This window comes from Gigantopelta aegis, chromosome 8 (assembly GCF_016097555.1).
Source record: "Gigantopelta aegis isolate Gae_Host chromosome 8, Gae_host_genome, whole genome shotgun sequence".
NCBI lineage: Eukaryota > Metazoa > Mollusca > Gastropoda > Neomphalida > Peltospiridae > Gigantopelta > Gigantopelta aegis.
The window spans coordinates 35,816,949-35,838,284 of NC_054706.1; the positions used below are offsets into that span (position 1 = coordinate 35,816,949).

Below are 21,336 nucleotides of genomic sequence, written 5' to 3' on the forward strand. Positions count from 1 at the left end.
ACTGGGTTTTAGAATTGGGTTTATTAGTTTTTTAAAAACCTTACTTGTTTGAAACAAACAATATTTTGGAAATAAATTAAAATTGGTTCATTTTTATGAGAATTGTTTTGGGATTTGTTATTTCCATTATTGGGCCCCCCCCCAAAGTTCAATTTTTTCACATTTAATTGGATTACTTTAAAGGAGTTCCGGGCGTTTTTGTTTAACTTAGTCTCACCCTTGAAACCCGGTTCTTAAATGGTTTTTTGGTTATTTTATTTTTCCCGGCCCTTAACCAAGGCCAATTTCCGGTTGTTTTGGGGATTTAAATTGGGGTTTTTTTTCTTTAAGTCTCAACGGGAAACCGGGCTCAAAAGGTTTTTGGAACCTTGGGCCCCCCAAAGTCCTTGTTTTGGGGTCTTCCCCGGTTCGCTCGAATTGTTTTCGGTTCCTGTAGGGCCCCTTTCAATTTGGGCCAAAAGGCGAGGTTTGCCGGTTGGGGCCCGCCATTTGGAGCTTTGGGTGCCGGTTCCCCGGGGCGGAAAAGGGGGGTGGTCCGTAAAGGGAAAGGACCCAAAGGCGAGGGCCCCGGGGGTTGTCCCCAATTTGGAGGGAATTTGTGGGGCCCCTTTGGTTCGGCAGGAAGGGGTTAGGGAAAGGGAAAAGCCCCCTCTTTTCCCACCCCATTCGGGGTGGGTTGTGGGCAATGGCCGGCCCGGGAATTTGGTTACAAAACCCTTCTCCTTTTTTGGATGAAGGGGAAGGTTCCGGTCCGGGGAGGCCGGGTCGCCAATTTCCTTTTTTTAACCTTTCTTTTTTGTGGCGGAATTTTTCGGTTTTGGGAGGCCATAAACGGGGTGTGTTTCCCCGAACCCCCAGGAGGCCGCCACCCCCCCCCGGTTTGGAAAGAAGCCACCCATCCTGTGGATGGAACCTACTGGGTCCCCGGCCCCCGTTTTGGTGAGTGTGTGGGCTCGAGGGCCCCGTCTGTTTTCGGAAAGGGGGTTTCGTGTTCAGCCTCGGTCGGTTTTCGTTTTTTTTTTTACGAAATCCCGCGGTTCCGGCCCGTTTTTGGGTGAAGCCGTGGGGATTTCCCTTTGGGGGGCGGGGATCCTCACGGTTGCACACTTGGGTGCAGGACTGTTGGTCCTCCCTATGTGTTGTTTTCCCCGGAGGGCCGGTTTCCCTTTCGGCTTTCCCGGAGGTTTTCCCCATGGGGCTTTCCGGGGGGGGGCCGGGTGGTGCGGGAGACGGCGCCTTTTTTAGGCGCTGTTTGGCCTACCTCGGTTGGGGACCGAGGTAGAGGGTTCCGGCGGGTACCCTCGCCGAGGGGTGGCAGGAGTCTTGGTTCCTAGATGTCTCCAGGGTCGGCCCGGAGGTTTTTCAAGAAAGTTTTGTTGAAACTGTCTTGTGGCCTCCGCGTACACCGCAGGTGGGACTTGGTGTCCTCAGCCTTCGACTCCAGCCGTGTCGGTCTGTTCCCCGGCCGACCGCCATGGTTTTTCCAGCCCCCGGTCGGTGCATATGTTTCCACCCATGATCCGTTTTTGGGCGATGCGGGGGTGAGCGCACATGACCGGAGGTTTGTTCCGTCCCTTCCCTTCGGGTCCGCCCTCGGGCTTCGGTGCCTGCGCCGGTTTTGAGGGAGGGGTCTCTTCCGAGGAAGATTTGCCTTCCTGGTTCCGGTTGAGTCGGAAGAGGTTTTCGGACGATCCGGATTTGCCGAGCGGCGGGAGTTCGATGCCTCTGTACCCGCCCTGCAGAAGATTTCGATTATGCAACTGGTTCTGCAATTCGTAAGTAACGAAGTCCCGACTTGTATGCGCGCTGATGCGTTCCCAGCGGAGGTGGCTGTTCCCACTATTCAGGCGCGTTTCTTTTGGAAAACATCGATCGCTGGTGTGAAGGCTCCGCGGCCGGAGCTTGGTTACACCGCTTGCCCGCCAGGAGGCACACGAATCCTTTACTGGAGATTGATACTTTGATCGCTGGCACCGATCGTATCATAGGAGCGGGTGGTGGAAGAGTTTCCGGCGGCTTTAGGCCATTGGGAAACTCTTACCCGGGTACGAACGCTGGTGGCCCCCCAATTCGTACCAAACGTTGGGCGCATTCTTTCCTGAACCATGCTGCCGGTTGTTTTCTGCTGCTCCAGTTGTTAAGGACTGATTGTCATCCGGCGTGTCTTTCGTACGTGTCGCCATCGGAGACTTAGAGAATGATGGAGAAGTTATCGAAACTTCTCTTTCAAGTGAACAACCATCTAGGTACCCTTCCTTTTTGGGTTGGATAAAGCTGTGGAGAGTTTCCCCCGATGGCTCGAGGTTGTTTGGCGGCTGCCGCGAAGGCGTTGCATCACATTCCCCAGATGTCTGGGCGTTTTGTGGGCAGACAATCTCCTTGTTTGCGACGCTGATCCAGTATTACCTTGTCCTGGCCTACGGGCTACCGGTGAGGGAGACCTTGCTGTTTGGGTCGGAACTTCAGCCTTGTCATGGATAAGGAGTCTGTCAGTTCGTTCTCCCCTGGTTCGTTCCCCTGCCCCAGCCTGGTAACGCTCGGGGAAGCGCCGTTCCGGTGCTGCTGCGTTTCCGCCCGCCTTCCTCCAAGAAACCAGCTTTTCTTGAGGGGGTTCAGAATCCTAAGGTTTCTGCTGCTCCTAACGTGGCACATTCTGGGACGGCGCCACCCCTGTCAAAACAGAATCATGCTCGTCCTGAGGGCAGCACGTTTCGGGCTACCGCTAAGGGCACGGCACCTAAGAGTGGTAAGCCGCCGGGGTGAGGGTGTTGCGACGACCGGCAACTGTTAACGGAGGTGCCGTTAGCAGACGGTCCCGTGGGCGGCAGGTTACCGTCATTTTCCTGCCACAATGGCGGCTCTTGCCAGACCTGGACACCATGGTTTTGCTGGTCGGTTCCCCCCTGTCAAGGAGGGAATATCGGATTCCCTTTTCTTCGGCTCCCCCTCTCACTTCTTCTCCCCAGATGCCTCCGATTGCCGTCGTCCGACAGGCGGGTTCTGGTGGAAACGATGATTGCCGAGTTTCTCGGCAAGGGTGCCATCCACCAGATGGATTTGGACTCCGGGGGGTTTTACTCCCATTTGTTCTTTGCCCAAAAGAAAAATGGTCGAGTGGAGACCGATTCTTCCTCAACCTCAATGCGCTAAATGCATTTTTTTGTGGGTGTTTTTTTGGTCGTTCCTTCCATGAAAATGGAGACGGTGCAGTCTGTCCGGGCTTTACTCCAGGTTGGGGAGTGGGCGGCGTCAATCGACCTGAAAGACGCCTACCTGCATGTTCCGATTCATCGGGATTTTTGGAAGTTCCTGCGCTTCCTATTCGACGGCAAAGCTTACTCGTGTAGTAGGCCATGTACATTTGTTGGGCATTCGCATGCACAACTACCTAGACGACTGGTTGATTCCAGCTTCGTCTCAGCAGGCATGTCTGACGGGCGTGAGTCTGGTCATCGACATGATACTTCGCTTGGGATTTATTCCCAATTGGGTGAAGTCGGAGCTGGTGCCAGCTCAGGTTTTCACGTATCTCGGAGTTGTCTTCAACCTTGTGGAGGCATCCGTTCGACCGACGGATGCACGCCTCCACAAATTCACGGCGCTGGCTCAGTGTCTTGCTCGGGAGCAGCGCATTTCGGTGCGCACGCTGCACGGGTTGTTGGGACATCTCGAGTCATTGGCTGCATTGAATGTGCAGTTCAGACGATTCAAGAGACCTCTCCAGTGGCATCTCTCACGTGTGTGGGACGGCCGCTGTTGGTATACGTTGATTCCGGTGGGGCCTTGGTTCGTGCAGATGATCCAAGAGTGTCTAGTCGACAAGTGCTTGTCCCAGGTCATTCCCTTACACCCTCTTGCTCCGGAGTTGGTCCTGTTCACCGATGCTTCCCTAGAGCGGTACGGTGCGTATCTTGGGGATCAACATCTGTCAGGTGTGTGGAGTGCCTTCGAAAGGAGCCTCCATATCAATCTGCTGGAGATAGAAGCCGTTCGCCGAGCTTGCCTCCAGTTTCGGAGCATTATTCGACATCGTCGAATTTTGTTGAGGTACGACAACACGGCAGTCGTCGGCAGTCGTCACATACCTCAATCGTTGGGGTGGCACCAAGTCCGAGTCACTGAGTCGCAGGGCCTTGGAGATCCAGGAATTGTGCGATCAGTGGGGGATTGTGTTGACGGCAAAACACATTCCCTCTTCAGTCAACGTCTTGGCGGATGCCTCGAGTCGTCGTTCACCTGTCCAAACAGAGTGGATGTTGCACAAGGTGGTTGCGGGCAGGATTCTGCGTTTGTGGGGGAGTCCACAAGTGGATATGTTCGCGACCAGGCTGAACCACCAGTTACCAGTGTTTGTGTCACCGGTTCCCGATACTCTGGCTCTGGAGTACGATGCGTTGAGCATGGACTGGACAGGGTTGGATCTGTATGCCTTCCCGCCCCCAGTCTTACTCAGCAAGGTTCTGGCCAAGGTCGGAATGCAACCATGTCGAGTGACGCTCGTGGCGCCGGGTTGGGCGGCCCAACCATGGTTTCCTCAGATTCTGTCACTGTTAGTGCAGCAGCCGGTGTTGCACCGGAAGCCGGAGGTCTTCCGGCTTCACGCGTGGAGGTCGTCGAGTTTTCCCTGTGAGGCAGAGGCTTTTCGGAACGAATTGCTGAACTCGTCTCCTCTTCGAAGCGCCGGTCAACTGAGCGAGTTTACCAATGCCACTGGAGCGCTTGGGTTCGTTGGGCAGGTGAACGGGATTTCGATCCCTTATCACCTACTGTCAATGACTTAGCTGAATACTTTCTGGCCTTGGTCCAGGAAAGGAAGCTTAAAGTTCAGACAGTCAAAAGTCATTGTTCTTCCATCTTCACTACTCTCAGGCAGTGTGGTCGGACAGACTTTTCCACGAATCTCGTATTGCATGATTTACTCAAATCTTTGCAATCCACGGTTGAGAGGCCTTCCATTTTACCAACATGGGACGTCTTTCTGATTCTTCATGCGCTCAAGGGTCCGCCTTATGAGCCATTGCGGTTTGCCACTCTTCGACTTTTGACTTGGAAGACACTTTTCCTGGTCTCTCTTGCGGTTTGTCGCCGTATTAGTGAGATTCATGCTTTCTTGCATGATTTGGTCGATTATAACTCTGATGGGTCGGTTACGTTGCGGACTGATCCCATCTTTGTGGCTAAGAACCAGGTGCCAGGAGAGGAGTTTCCTCCGGCTGCGTCCGGTTATTCAAAGTTTGTCTCGTACGTTGCCTTCTGATAATTCTGACCGTCTTCTTTGTCCGGTCAGGGCATTAAAGTATTATCTGCATCGTACTACACTTCTTCGTGGTGGGAAGAAGAGGCTGTTTATTTCTTACACTAAACAGCCTTGAGATATTACTAACAATGCATTGTCTCGATAGATTGCTGCAACCATCAAGCTGGCGTATGAGACGGCAGGAGAGCATGTTCTGCGGAACTTCTCAGTTCGGCCTCATGAGATTCGAGCGATCTCGACTTCCCCGAATTTTCACGATTCCTTGGATATTATCAAGGTGATGAATGCAGGAGTGTGGAAGGGTCGACATACGTTCGACCGCTTCTATTTTCGGGACATGGCAGTTGGTCCCGATGGTACTAGACGTATCCAGTCGGTGATTGCTGGTCAGCAGGTTATTTCTGTACGAGCCACGAGACGAGGGAGACCTCTATTCCGGTAGGCAGCTCGTACAGGTCGTGTCGGGAGATAGTTGAGCCACCTTTTTGGGGAAAGGGTGTGGTTGCTATCTGGGGCAGTCTAGTGGTTTCCTTTTACTTGTGAGATGGTTTTGCCTCACGCGGGGGGTGGAAGATGTTTATCAATTCGGGTATTGATATTTAATAGTCACTTAGACTTTTATACCTCGTATGGTCTTGGTTTGTCTTACACCTTTGTCATTACTTGAGACGATTCACGTTGGTCGAATGGGTAAGTCCTCATGTTTTCTTACCTCCTCCCATTAATGTTGAATTCACGTGCTGTAACGGTGTTAAATCACGTCCGTTATAGCATAGTTGTTGTGCTAGTACAGTAAGTTGAATAAGACTATTAGAAAATTTGTTTCTAATTTTCATTATTATTCATACTTACCTGGTACTAGCACAACAACGGTAACCTCCCACCCGCCCCTAGGAGATCTTCCCTGGATTCGGTCATTACGGACTTTGAATCGAGGACGATGGTCTGCCCGTGCGCGGATATGGATATACATCCGGCAGGGGAAGACAATTCTGCAGTGGAGGAGATGAGTCAGGTTGTATAGCATTGTTGTTGTGCTAGTACTAGGTAAGTATGAATAATAATAAAAATTTGGAACAAATTTTCTAAATTACAACGAGTGTGTTTTAAATCGTACATCATGAGTATAGTGTTTTATTTATTACAGGCATGGCGGAAGCAAGTAGACAATGGGGGAGGGGGCTGACAGATCGAGAACGAAAGCAAAGTTTCTAGTAGGCTCGGGGGGTATGTTCCCGCATAAAAGTTTGAAAACTAGATGTCCTGAAATGCAATTTTCTTCATTCTACAAGACTTATTATACTTCATCTCTGCCATAAGATTTACTATCAATAATATTTTTGATTTAGAATTTTTGGGAGGGGGCTAGTGCCTGCATGTATTACACAGCACATCAATGAATACAAGTCGTACAGAATGACTTCTAAACTAACTAAACAAGATATAAAAATGCACAGATAAAAAGACCAGGAAAATGACATCGCATACCAAATGACATCATTCGGCAAAATGACATTGTGGGTTTTTTTAGCTATTTGTCAATGAAACTCTATTCCTGCACCACACAATGAAGTTTACACAAACAATATTATAAACCTATTCAAGGCTAAATAAAATTATTAAAATATTCATTTTGTTAAATTAGGCACACAAAAAAAACAATTACTTGTTTCCTATTACATGCTGGAAAAATATAGGGTAGGTAGGTAGGAAAAACATTTTATTTTGGAAAATAATTTTATTTATGGATATTAAATAAAGGTGTAGACTACCGGTATCCAAAATAACGTCTGCATGTATAGAAATGCATTATGCAAACCAACAATACCATTCATCACAGTGTTTTCCCTAGAAGTAAGGCATGGTAAAGTGACGTTTTGGGGGCATATTTTATGAGCAGTTTTAAATATAAGGGGCTTTTTTTTTCTCCATTATACAATTTTCAAAAGGACAAAAACCTTATGACCATTTTATTTTCTATATCTATTTCATAACTTAATTAAAAAAATAAAATATGTAGTACTATCCACATAGGTGTGTTTAAAGGCTTCTTTTTACATGGGCAACTTGTAAATTTATAAAAGGCAAAGCATTTTGATTTTGAGGGCAACATGGTGCTAACCTATCTGTGGGAGAGTACATACAAAAGACCCCTTGCTGTTTAATAATAGGCAGAAGGTTCTCTCATACTAACACTTAACTTCTGTACTGGTCCAGGACAGACTTGATTGAACCTTAAATGGATAGAAACCAGTAAATAAGTTATAACAATTTCTTGATTTTTATCTTTAATATCATCGGCTATTGGACGTCAAAAACATGGTCATTCTGACACTGTTTTTAGCGGAAACCCGCGAAGTTCCCAGTGACCACTTACAAAAAATAACGAAACGCATCGAGATCTTACCGACATATTTAATCATTTGATTTGGCAGTAAACTCCATCAGTATCGGTAAACATTCCCTCCCCTAGTTTATCAGAAGGTCACTAAATTTCTACAAGGCCAGTTTGTCGCTGGAGTAAATCATTAAATATAGTTATTATTATTATTATTATTCGGAACACCTCGCTACGCTAGATGTAGAGTAAATCGGAAAAATCGCATATATTTGTGCAATCGGAACTCCTCGTACATTTCTACGAAATATAAAACATCTAGCGTAGCGGAATGTGACGAGGTTATTCCGATTGATATTTGTGAAAACAATTTTCCGACTCTTCGCCCGATATCACGAAAGTTGCCGAACTTCAATTTGAAGGGAAGTAACTCCATCAATCAATTGTTAGAAGAAAACATTTCGTGGCTAACGGGTCGCCAATAAAACTAAATTTGCGACAGTAAAACCACCGATATGCGTCCGCAAATCGGAAAACACAGTAGGGTTATCCCCTAAATGACACCAAATTAGTGCTTGTGATAGTTTTGGAATGTTTCGTGGAAATCGTTGTTATATTAAAAAAAAATATTTGGATATACAAAAAAAGTTTTAGGGTCGGAAGGTTCAAATTAGGGTCGGTCGGGTAACCGGAAACAAACAATATTTTATGATACGCCTTATGCTAACATTAATTATTGGAATTGACAACAAGTATTTTTTCAATTTAACAATATGAATCAAAATAACCATACACATTTTTTGCATGAAGATCAATGCAGAGTTGTACTGTGTGACAGTGGATCACCTGATCAGAGATCATGTCCTCTCAAATGACATATTCCACAATGTGAAGAGGCAATAAATATCACATGGGTATCTCTTCCACCTCAGTGGAATAAACTATTATTTGTCACAAATAACTATAAATCAATTGATTGTACATAATACAATATAATCTTGGCATAATTAACTCAAAAATACAAATTACATGTATTCAATTTTCATAGCATATTTTGCAACATTAAGCAGCTTTGAGACTGCCCATTTAAATTTATATAATAAGGTTTGAAGCTTAGAAAGCCAGAACTTAGTGATGCGGTGGTTAAGCCATTGTATTTAAGGCTGAACCAGCCAAGAATGGAAGGCAGGGCTTTTAGCAGGGGGGGGGGGGGGGGGGGGGGGGGGGGGGGGGGGGGGGGGGGGGGGGTGGGGGGGGGGGGGGGGGGGGGGGGGGGGGGGGGGGGGGGGGGTCTAGACTGCGAACCAAAGTTTATAGCAGGGAGGTATTTCGACTGCTGAAATCCTCCCCCTGAATACGTTTAAGCCCACTATACCAACTTTTTTCACACTAACATCATGTATAACTGGATATAATTATAAAAATAAACTTTAATAACTTCCTACCTCCCATATTCAATCCCCCTTGAAAAGTTTTCATTAAAATATAATGTTAAAAGTTTTGCGTTTAGATAGAGAATAATACATTAGTGGTAGTTACATACCATTTATTTTACGATTTGTTTTAAAACGTATCTAATGAGCGAAAGCGAGTTGGATATAGAGAACACCACATGAATGGCCATTACATACGAGTTATCTTACAATGAGTTGTTTTAAAATGTATCTAAGGAGCGAAAGCTAGTTTGATACGTTTTTAAACAAGTTGTAAGATAAATGATATCTAACGGACACGAATGTATTATTCTATTTCTTACATATCCTCAAAAACCAGGTTTAAAAAAAATGTTAACATCTTTTTGGACTAAAAGTTATTTACAGCCCTTCCACTTACGCTTCACAGACTATGATTGTCAGGTTAACTATACGTCACAGTGTAATCACTCTGTTTTAGTCATACCATTATTCCGCGCACGTTGTCATGTCATGTCATAGGGTTTTACGTGCACATTCAGAACAAGCTCTTGTAGCGCACGCCTGTCGTGGGCGCAAGAGCCGGCCTTGGCCGGCTCCCCCGTCCATGACAGGAAAGGTGGGGGGAGGGGAGAGGAGGGACCGCCTGCACTGGCAGGTGCAATGGAGCACCAGCAGCCCAATCAAATCGGTAGCAGGCAGGTGGTGGTGGTGGTGGTGGTATGGAATTTGAATGGAGCAGTTAAATGCCAAAGAGAAAAGGGTGCGCAATTTTGATTGAGGGAATTTGGCGCAATTTTGAACGGTCGGTCGAAAGGTAAATGGCCGAGCTAATATAAGTTTTGATATTAGTGAATCGAGAGTAGCTCGTTAATTTTAGACCTTTACGATGCTGTGGGGTCTCCCTAGGTTGCCCATAGGGCCCTTATAAGGGCCTGACCGCTTCTGGTCGAGGCATCACCAAGTACCAAGTTATTACCAGCAGCAAGTATTGGGGGTTTGGGTGGGGGAGGCCGATATTCTTTTGTTCAGCTGCTTCCCCCGGGTGCATTGCAATTGTGTACTCGGAACGGTATTCTTTTGTCCGGTTCTTTATTAGAGTACGTGCTGGGCCATTAAATGGGGGCGGGTGCATTGTTATCATTAGTCAATGCACCCTGTGTACTGATGCAGTGAGCGTGTAGTCTGTGTGAATCCTAGTTTTGTGTTACGGTTGTACCTATTGTCTTAAGTCCCTATACTAGTGAGTTCAACGGTCATTCATGACCACCCATCCCCCTCCGTCCTTGTATAGCATTGAATACAATGACGGGACGGAGGGGGGGGGGGGGGGGCGGTAAACTAGCCTAGCTATCTAATTTGAAGGGTTAAACCCTTATAGTGTAGGTATTGGTTTAAAAGCCTAGTGCTTGGCATACTTAACTTTATTACCAATGCAATAAAACGAAACTAACGGTGGCAAGTAGCAATTGTATACATATATGCACCGATCTAGGTACTTAGTTTGAAGAATTTTGATTCCCGCCCCCTAAATATAAGATTTTAGTAGGCTTACTTGGTTTGTCTTCAGGCTATCTGGATAGTTGGGTATCGGTCTTCCTGCATGTCTTTGCTTCTGGAACCCTAGTTGACTTACCTTAGTTAGCTAGGATGGAATGCATCAGTAATAAAATAAAATAAAAAAACATGGTGCGGATGCAAAGACAAATTCGTGCAGTTTATTTACAGTTAGGTGTAGTGGGGTTCTTGATCCGTGATTGGCTGGATTGGACCAATGAGAGTGCTGCAAAAAATAGGCGATAATTAGTGGTGTCCTATCTTGGTTGATTATCTAACGATGTTGATTGGCTGGTTAATTAGCCAATTGGGTTACTGCGACTTCGATCCTGTCTTAGTGAGAAAGAAAGAAGAAGAAGAAAAAAGAAGAAAAAAGCGGGTGGTGTATGCCAGTTGTCAATCACGAGCTTCAGAACATGAACATATTTACAGTAGAATAATATGGTTATCGTGGTTAGGTCTGGATGGCATTGGCATATCTAGTGGTTATTAATCACTCGCTACCGTCCCGCCGTTAATCCCCAGGTTGGAGTGCCTGGTCGAGTGCTTAAGGTCGCTCTTCCATCCAAGGGATGTACAGGCGGGTAGTTTTGAGTAATTGTTAATTTATATTGCTAAATTTATGCCAGCTAATTTGGTTGAGTATATGTTTTTACTTTTGTCGTTTCACCGTTATCCCCCCGGGTTGGAATACGTGGTCTGTTCGAGTGCGTAGGGTGGATGTTCCACCAAGGGGGTCACAGATGTCACGATTCAAGCATTGTCATATCTAGCGGTTATTAAATCATTCGCTACCATCCCGCCGTTGATCCCCGGGTTGGAGTTCTTGTTTGGTCGAGTGCTTAAGGTCGCTCTTCCGTCCGAGAGATGTACAGGCGGGTGGTTTTGAGTAATTGTTAATTTATTGCTGAATTTGTGCCAGATAATTTGGCTAGGTATATGCTTTTACTTTTGTCGTTTCACCGTTCTCTCCCCGGGTTGGAATACGTGGTCTGTTCGAGTGCGTAGGGTGGATGTACCATCCAGGGAGTCGCGGGTGTCACGAGTTAAGCAGCGTATTAATTACTTATCTTAATTATAGATCGTTGGTCCCCCGGATTGGAGTGCATGTCGATCGAGTGCAGAAGGTCACTCTTCCCTCCGGGAGACGTACAGGCGGGTGGTTGCGAACATATTCTAATTTTAGTTTTTAACTTTATGACTGTCAGGAGCCCGATGGGTGTGCTACGGTTTACCATCCTGCCTGCGATCAGTCGGGTTGGTGGTCCGCGTCGACCGAACGTGGCACTTGTAGTTTTGGTTTGGTGGTCTGGACGAATTGATATACTGCTTTGAAGGTTTTATGTTTTAGATATTTATCAGGGTTAAGTAAAAAGTTAGGTGTAATTGGTTTATTGTGGTTGGCTTCGGCTATTGATTCTATCATTAGTTTTCTCTGGCTGTTGTGTAGCGTGCAATCCAGGAGATAGTGTGTCATATCTTCCCGGGTGCCACACTCACAGTCAGGGTTTTTATTGGCGAAAGAGCAGCTGTTGAGCTGCGAAGATTTACCTATGCGCGATTTAGTAATTATTTTATCCACATAAGTGTTTAAGTGTTTAGGTCGGATAGAGTTGACTAGTGGTTTGATGTTATAGTGCCATGTATTGGTTGTTAGGTCCCAGTTGGCCTGCCATTGATTAATGTAGTGTTTTCTTGCTTTTGACATTAGTTCTGATATTCCTAAAGGTAGTGCTGTAATTTTGCTAGTGATTGAAAGTGCAGTTTTGGCTCCATAGTCAGCTATTTCATTGCCAATTATACCTACGTGAGCTGGGACCCATTCGAATACTACTATTAAATTAAGCTGGTTTAGTTCATGAAGTTTATTGTGGATGGCTGCGAGGATATCTGGCCTGGTAGATTTATTAGTTTGAAGTGATTGGATAGAGCTAAGACTATCTGAAAAAATAACGCTTTTAGAGTATTGTTTAGTTTTAATGCAGATTAGGGCTTCATAGATGGCTGTCAGTTCTGCTGTATAGACTGATAGGTTATCTGACAGCCTGGCGTATTTAACTATTTTTTCTTCAACTACTGAATGTTAAACTTCACATTTATAGGAATAGGATCATGATGCCGGCCTCGGTGGTGTCGTGGTTAAGCCATCGGATATAAGGCTGGTAGGTACCGGCTCCCACCCAGAGCGAGTTTTAACAACTCAGTGGGTATTGCAACGTTTCCGATTTTCGATTTTATCAACGCCACAGAAAGACATAGATAATAATACATTCGTGTCCGTAAGATACCATTTATCTTACAACGAGTTGTTTTAAAATGTATCTAAGGAGCGAAAGGTTTCAGTTTTTCAGTTCACACGTTTTCCACAATGATGTCACAGTTATGTAGTTCCATCACTCACCGCATGCAAACTTTTAGCACAGTAAAGCGCCCTATTCCGGCGTAATTTGTAATAATGGGGATTTACATATTTAAACAAAACAAAACTAAATGGTTCATAGATAAAACAATTGTCTTTCTTTGCTTTATCAAAATAACAATTATCGGTACAATTCACAGTAAGATTTCTACCTACGGCAAAGGTGAGATCCTCTAAAGATACTGAGGGAAAACTAATCACAGACACATATGGTGCTAATTTAATAACGGCGAAAATTGCATTACAGAATAGCGAGGTTTTTTTTCGCGACTTTCGCTTTTGGCGTGTTTGTAAATTACTACTAAAACAATTAATTTACAAGTGTGAACAGGCATAAGTAGACAATTGATATCTAAAGAACAAGGATACACCTTCTTTCATAATGGCTGGAAACGAAGATCTGGCAAGGTTGATTAATATGGTTCTACTGAAGCAAGGGGGCCAGCTAAACATTGACCAGTTACACCAGGACCTCACAAAGAACCAAGGTGTACAAATTCCTAATGTCCAGTCACTTTTAACTTTCTTGGAAACGTTCCCACGCAATTTCGTCATAAAAAGAAAAAATGTGTCTAACGTGCGTGTGATATCGGATATCGAGACCTGTGCTGAACATTGCAAGAAACAAGGAAGTTGCCGAAGTCAGAATGGTGAATGTGGCCGACTACACATTTGCAAGTTCTTTCTTCTGTCTGGTCGCTGTCATGTTGGTCCTAGATGTGCATTCGGTCATGACTTTACATCTCCGCATAATTTTAAGGTTTTCTTGTCGCATATGCTTGATCCAAGGTCTATCGAAGCAATTTTTTTTAGAGATCTGCTGTGTCGGAATAAATGCAGAAATGCAAACACGATGCCCGATACATGTAAATATTACAACAAATCAACGACCTGCTCCAGCAAGAGATGTAGATGCCTGGGTCCGACTGCATAAGAAACCATTCCGTGGAAGAACCATCTGTTAAAGACATCCTTGAGGACTACGGTTTTGATGTGAAACGACACCCTGAAGTAATACTAGAAGATCTTCAAAACTTCTATAAAAATACCTTATCTACAAACATCGGATCATCGCAACCTCCAGGTTTGCCCTACAGTAGTCGATCGGCGAATAATTTAACTGACCCACCATCACAAAGACAACACAGTAGATCAGCGGGCAGACAGCAAGAAAGAGATGGGACATCTTTCCAAAGTCATATCGGATCCGTGGAGCGATACCAGATGAGGGCTCCTCAACCAGACGGCTTTTCATCTGACTCGGTCGGGGAACAAAAGGTGTATGCGCCAACTCTGCGTCAACCACCTTCAGCAGTCCCAGCAGTGCCTGTTCCACAGCCTCCGGTAATGGCCTTGCCTCCAAAACCAGCCATATCAACATTAAAGGAGTCAACGTTAAAAATCTGTATTCATTATCTGCGAGGAAAATGTCGTTATGTGGGGGAATGTCGATGCCATCACAAGTCGACAATTTACCAGTGGCAATGGAAGAGAAATACTGATTTAGATTGGACAGATTTTGACAAAGATGAAAACATAACTTTGGAGAAAAGCTTTAGTCATGTTAAAGAAGCAGAGTGTAATTTAAAAATGGGGTATGGTAATGCTATGTACTACTGTTCTTTGTGGCCAGTTAATTTTTCTTAAGATAGATATACTGTAGTTTTGTTATTTGTTATATCGAAATAAGCATGGACAGGTTGCCTGGTGACCCATGGGCTTGTTGCCTGGTAACCCATGTACAGGTTGCCTGGTAACCCATGTGTCGGTAAAATCACGGAACCAAAATTTCCCATTATTATTACATCGAGTATGACTATTCATCGAAAATATATATATAATTATTTTTTAAAAACCCAGTTTCCAATGGGTTCCCATGATCACAAGGCACAGAACCAAAAAAGTGTGTGCCATGACCGTGTGCGATTTTGGTTTAACACATTTTAATAAGTGTCATAAGGACTCCCTGTTTGCAAATCTTGAGAGCCCGCCACCAAACCAGCGAGCCCTGACGTGTGTCCAGTAGAACAGAAGATACAATAAATGTTTTGCATAAAACGATGGAAAAGATCGCGATTCAAAATGTGGTTTCCCAGGATTTTAAGATATATGTTGACTGTGTCATTTCGAAGAAGAATCGGTGTAATTTGTACAAATAATTTTTACGAGTCCTATATAATTTCTGCGAGCCTATGTGGCGACAGCGGGTTTCCTCAAAATCTGTGGTCCATAACCATATGTTTGATGCCATATAACCGTAAATAAAATGTGTTGAGTGCGTCGTTAAATAACACATTTCTTTCTTTCTCTTCTTTGGTCACTTCCTCAATTTACACGTGACGTCACACCCAATTTTTTTTACGCATTCTTCTATGCACACATGGGAGTCTGTCATTACGCAGACGCACACGTTCGCCCATATGCATACGCGCACATGGAAACATAGCTTCTTCCTGTCGTTTGTGCGTGTGTGCACGCATATTCATCTTGCATTTGTATAGCCACCCCCCCCCCCCCCCCTAGATAAAACACCACCCCTCCACCCCAAAAAGGTAGTAGTAGGCTAATAATAATAATAACTGTATTATTATCATTATTATTATTACATGTATTTATAATATTGGTAAAATCACGTTGCGGTGGGGTCGGTTGTTACAGAAACATTACATAAATTTAGAGTCCTGGAGTGGTCTCAGCATTACTGGTATAAAAAAATATGTATTTTGAGTTTTATTGCCCCTTGCAATTTTGCGCATTTGAAATATGACTAAATACAGCAAAATAACCTTTTAGTCATACAGTGTATTTATTTGCGGTAAAAATAACTTTGTTGATGGTACGTGTACTGTCCGAAGTTGGTTTCTCTTTCAGAGAATCTACCTCAGCAGCTGATAATTTGTAATTTTTATTTATTTATTTATTATTGTTGTTATTATTATTATTTTTTTTTTTTTTATTTAAATTTTTTTTAATTTAGTAATTTTTTGTGATCTTGCCTTAATCAGCACCATGCTGTCCTGAGATTAAACAAGCCTTTTTCACTAATTAATTCTAAAATTGCCTTTATAAAATACCCAAAAAGGTATTATTAATTAATAAAATATGCTTTTATACATTTTTTGCCATTCATTTATTAAAGCAAGCACATAAATTACATTAATGTTTATTTCAATAAATTTTTGTGTATTTTTAATGACAAAAAAGTGCCCCTAAAATGGTGAAAATGCCCCAAAAGTGTTTTGTCTACCATGCCTTGCCAAATTTCTAGGGAAATCACTACTGTCCATTGCCAAATTAGCCAACTGCTAACTTTCCTTCAAAATGGCTACAAAATTTGAGTCTTTGGTTAATAAAATTTCCTTTAAATTAGCCATTTTTGAATAATTGTCAAGGAAATACTCTACATATTTAAAAATTGTCTGAAACTAAATTTATTTAATTGTGAGTCCTGATTTTTGTCTTCTTTTGTTGTTTTCTTCTGTAGGCAGAAATAAATATGCACCTGCAAAAGTATTTTCTATTTCTTTTGTCAATGTTATCATTGTGTTCTGTAATTGTTCTATGTATGTAAAAATTGCAAGTATTAAACTATGAGAAGATATTAAAGGCTTTGACTGATTAATCTCAATGATGTAGAAATTTGTTATTTTTATTTGTAGATTGAGCAGAGTAGCCAAGAATTCAAGTTGATTGACAAACTTTTTCACATGACCATGTCCCAGGAGAGATCAATCAAGTCACTGGAGAGAATCGAGAATGGAGAACTGTGGAACAGTTTCTGTCTGTAAGTCCATGCTGTGTGTTTTGATCATACTGCATGTTTTTATTTAACTCACAGGGGTGGGAATTCTCCTTGGATCCGCTTTTTTCCTCTCATGGAACATTGTGTTTCCTTGCATTTTAATCGTCCTTTCCTCCAAAATGTGTCGGATGGCACAGATTTTAACCTAGGATTTCAAGAATTTCTGGAACCCCTCCAGATTTCCTCTTTTTTACAGTTCACCAATTCCCACCCCTGAACTCTTATCCATCCAGCTTTACAATCAGAAAAACATCATCATGGTTCTCGCCTGATGCCATTCGGTCTAGCATCAATCGCTGTCAGTGGCCCATTGGGCTATTTCTTGTTCCAGCCAGTTCACCATCACTAGTATATCAAAGGTTGTGGTATGTCCTATCCTGTCTGTGGGATAGTGCATATAAAAGATCCCTTGCTACTAATGAAAAAATGTAGCGGGTTTCCTCTCTAAACTATATATCAGAATTACCAAATGTTTGAGAGCCAATAAATCAATGTGCTTTAGCAGTGTCATTGAACAAAACAAACTTTTATCATTGAGCCAAGTTTACAACAGGAAATTTTTCATTTTGAAACTACATTTTTGAATGTAAAATTGTAAGAAAACAACTACAGTCGAATCTCGTTAATCCGGACAGAATGGTTTTTCCACAAATTGACTGGATAAACGAATTTCTGGACTACTGAATCATATCCAGAGTAGTCTCCCTTTGATTACAAAAGATTTATAAAAAAAAAAAAAAAAAAAAAAAAGCATGAAATACAATCATTTATTTGTTTAACCTTCAATATCATATGCACACGTGCACAAAACTCAGTCAATATTTCACAAAGTAATCTGAAATACAGCATTGTCTAATAGCACAGTTTGACGTGAAAGAGCTTTGCATTTTAAGACCGTTTTTGACCATTTAACTTTGCCATCATATCAAGACTAGCTTTGGAATTTTTAACTTGACATATTTCTGTCTTTTCGCAAGCTGTAATCTCGTGACGTTTTCTTTTCTTTGGTTGGTTTTCCATAACGACAGTTAGAAAATGATGTCAAAAACTTAAAATTTTGATCTTTATGCCCCAACCAGATGGCAACAGTAACTCAAAATTGATTATCCTCAATTGAGTGGACATTATTAAGATAAGTAGCATTAAATTAAATGGAATATCGATCAAAGGAAATTTCTTACAAAATGTGCATTTCTCGACAAGTATTTAAAAAACCAGACGTGATATCCCTTAACTCTGACCATTTGTCTTTTGTCGACCAATTGTAACGGGATCTCAAAGTTAATTACCCTTAATTGGCTGTTCTAAAGATTATAAAACACAACAGGATCATAGAGCGGTATATCTGAGCGGTATATCTAACGCAGTGCACCGAACCGATACGGGTGTAAAACAGAGGTGTGAAACCCCTTGCAGCCATTAGAGCTCGTGTGGATTGCCTGACTGGTCTTAACTGGTCACGTTTATTGAAGGCAGGGGATTTGTTGTTTTAGCAGTAACCGGTTAAATGAAGCGAATTTCCTTTATTCTTGACACTTTGTTTTGGATTATGATTGTTTATGGATCCGGAAGTTGAATATCCGGACTAATGAATAAATTTGCAAAGTAGCCATTTCGTTTTGTCGCTCATCTGTCCGGAAAGTGGGGTTTCCGGATAATCGGAGTCCGGATTAACGAGGTTCGACTATAATAACTTTTTTAAAAGTGTGTAATATTTTGGGGGACATCTTAGTGAGTCTAATTACTCGAATAAAATTTACAAAAGAACTTAATTAATATTTGTAAAATATTTTTTGAATTGTTTATAACACTTTCACCAAGTTTATTTTCACTTTCACTCAACAACTAGTAATCAAGACTGCAATTGTTTTCTAAGTTCTTATCATCAGTTATTTCCAGTGAATATATCCTTTAAAAACCTTAAATTTTCATTAAATAATAATGTCCGACTTGTTTTAAAAGAAATATTTTACAAATATCAAGAAAATCCAACCCATATGTACACAAATTTAAACGTTTATCGTTTTCTTTCATTCAGAAAATACACTGAACATGTTTGATCATTATTCTACTATATTCTAGTATTCACAGAATCAAAATAAGTAACTCCTGTGAATGTTGACATGTGTGTTTACCAAGACAAGTTGCGTCTTGACTACAGTCGATAATGGGTTTTTACTTTAGTTTTGTACTTCTCGACTACAGTCGAAAATGGGAGGGAAACATTTAACCTCTAATACATTTTAACAGGGGACAATATTTTTCATAAAAAATATCAAACATTGGTGTAGGTTTCATGGGTCAAAACACACTACCTGCTGATAAAAAATTTCTCTTTTTTAATAGTATTTTATGGGGAAGCATGACCCAAACCCCTATAGAAACTTACCTTCCCACAGTCTAAACACCCTGCACATGTGTTTGTGACGTGCTGGGGTGTTATTTAACATTTATTCATTCATACCGGCCTCAGTGGCGTCGTGGTTAGGCCATCAGTCTACAGGCTGGTAGGTAATGGGTTCGGATCCCAGTCGAGGCATGGGATTTTTAATCCAGATACCGACTCCAAACCCTGAGTGAGGGTTTTTTTTGTTGTAAAAATAATTTAACATTATTAATGAGGAAGTTATAATTTGTACATATTTTTCTAATGTGCATTATACTCAAACCTGGAAATAAGTGGCTAGTCATGGATGTTGTCTGGTACACATATTGTATTGTTTTCATTTCAGCCATTGTCATTTACCACACAGGTTGATGTCATGTATAGTATTGTTTTCATACCTGAAGGTTCTTGGAGATATCAGAATGATCACCGGGCTTAAAAACAAAATTGTATGTTTGGTATTAAATGACCATAGTAAGAAGTGACCATAAACTATTGTACGAAATGATTAGTATATGGTCTATTTGTTGCAGCTCTAGTTCAACATAGTAATCAGGGCTGTAGGAACGATATCTGTAGTGGGGGGGGGGGGACAGAAACAATCTCTTAGTGAGGGGGGAATAAAGCACATTTTTATGACACAAAAAAAATATGGGACTGATTATTCATATTGGCTTTCATTTTGTAAAGGATGAACAAATACTGTTATGCTTATTTATTATCTTACAGAAAACGAGAACAGATGAAGAGAAAACTGAAGAAGGATGTTGATGAACGCCATCTGTTCCATGGGACACACGGTGACAGCATCGACGCGATCTGTCACCAAGGTTTTGACTTTCGGTTCTCCGGGAAAGCTGTAGGCACCTTACACGGAAAAGGAAGTTATTTTTCCACCGAAGCAGGTTACTCCAATTGTTACACTGGCAACTGCGGAAAGATGTTCATCGCTTTAACTTTGGTGGGCGACTTTTCAAAGGCTAACCAATCGTTTGTACGTCCACCACCAAAAATTTATTCTAAACCACATGGTGATTTGTTTGACAGCTGTGTTGACAACGTAGAAAATCCTAAAATCTTTGTAATCTTTGATTTGTACCAGGTGTATCCGCAGTATCTTATCACCTATGAGTAAGACTGTGTCTTCATGCACTGTGCAAGATCACCCTGTTGGTAGAGTAAACTGATCGTAAGTTTAGAAGCTGGGGCCTAATTCACTAAACTCTCGTAACTTTTCGATATCGCAGTGCAATGCTTAAAGACTTGCAAAGAGGATGCTTTGTTGTCTAGCAGAGCCTAAGAGAGCTTTGTGAATTAGGCCCCAGAATTCTTAGTTTTACACTACACCAGGGAATAAAGATTAAATAAATTAGAGATTAGCTGTGAATCATTCATTCCAACATTATGTGATTGCAGTTTTTTTATTTAACACTAGAAGAAATCAACCACAGCAGGAGTTTCGATTTAAAAAAGATACATTCTTAAAATTCTATTTTTCTTTCACCATTGATAATTAGGAAATTAGTTAGGTGTTCTAAAAGGAACTCATGTAAGTATGTAAAATATTTTAGATGGACGTGGTAATTATTTTAAAGATATTTGTACACATATGGTTCTCTTAATTTTGTTTTAAAACATATAAGCCACATCACAATTTTTAAGTTGACAATTAAATTTTATCTTTTGATTATAATGATAGTGTTCAGAGTACTATTTGTTGTATACACTACCAAGACGCTGAACTTGATCCCTTGCTGCTAATTGAAAATAGTAGCCCATCAGTTTTAATAGATGAAAGAAAATAAAAAGTACCTTTTGTCAAGTATATAATATCAAAAAATTACTGTTGAATATGTTTTATTTATTGTGTACGAAGCCAAAATATGGGTCCGAAAAGTGACTTTACTTGACTTTAGAATTAAAGTAAGGTCGCAATGGTAGGTAGTTAAGACGATAGTAATGCTAAGATTGCTCCGTGATAGCACACAGTATTATGTGTCCCTTCATTTCTCTCCATCAGTAGATCATGGGATCTATATTGGAAATAAAACACACACAGTTTGATTTTAACAAAGGGAAGAAAATTAGTGATAATTGATTCTACAGTCCGTCCGTCCCATCATTCTATTAAAAAAACCTTTTGTAAATAATTTCAGTTTGGTTTG

At 42.1% G+C, this 21,336-nt stretch overlaps 1 protein-coding gene across 1 annotated transcript; it reads left to right on the forward strand.

Moving 5' to 3' along the window:
- The first annotated feature begins 13,265 nt into the window (after positions 1–13,265).
- Positions 13,266–20,470, forward strand: LOC121379638 (protein mono-ADP-ribosyltransferase TIPARP-like). Its single transcript, XM_041508284.1, has 3 exons — positions 13,266–14,615; positions 16,643–16,767; positions 19,901–20,470. The coding sequence occupies exons 1-3, from the start codon at positions 13,896–13,898 to the stop codon at positions 20,304–20,306; spliced, it is 1,251 nt and encodes a 416-aa protein (XP_041364218.1). The 5' UTR covers positions 13,266–13,895; the 3' UTR covers positions 20,307–20,470.
- Positions 20,471–21,336: the final 866 nt, after the last annotated feature.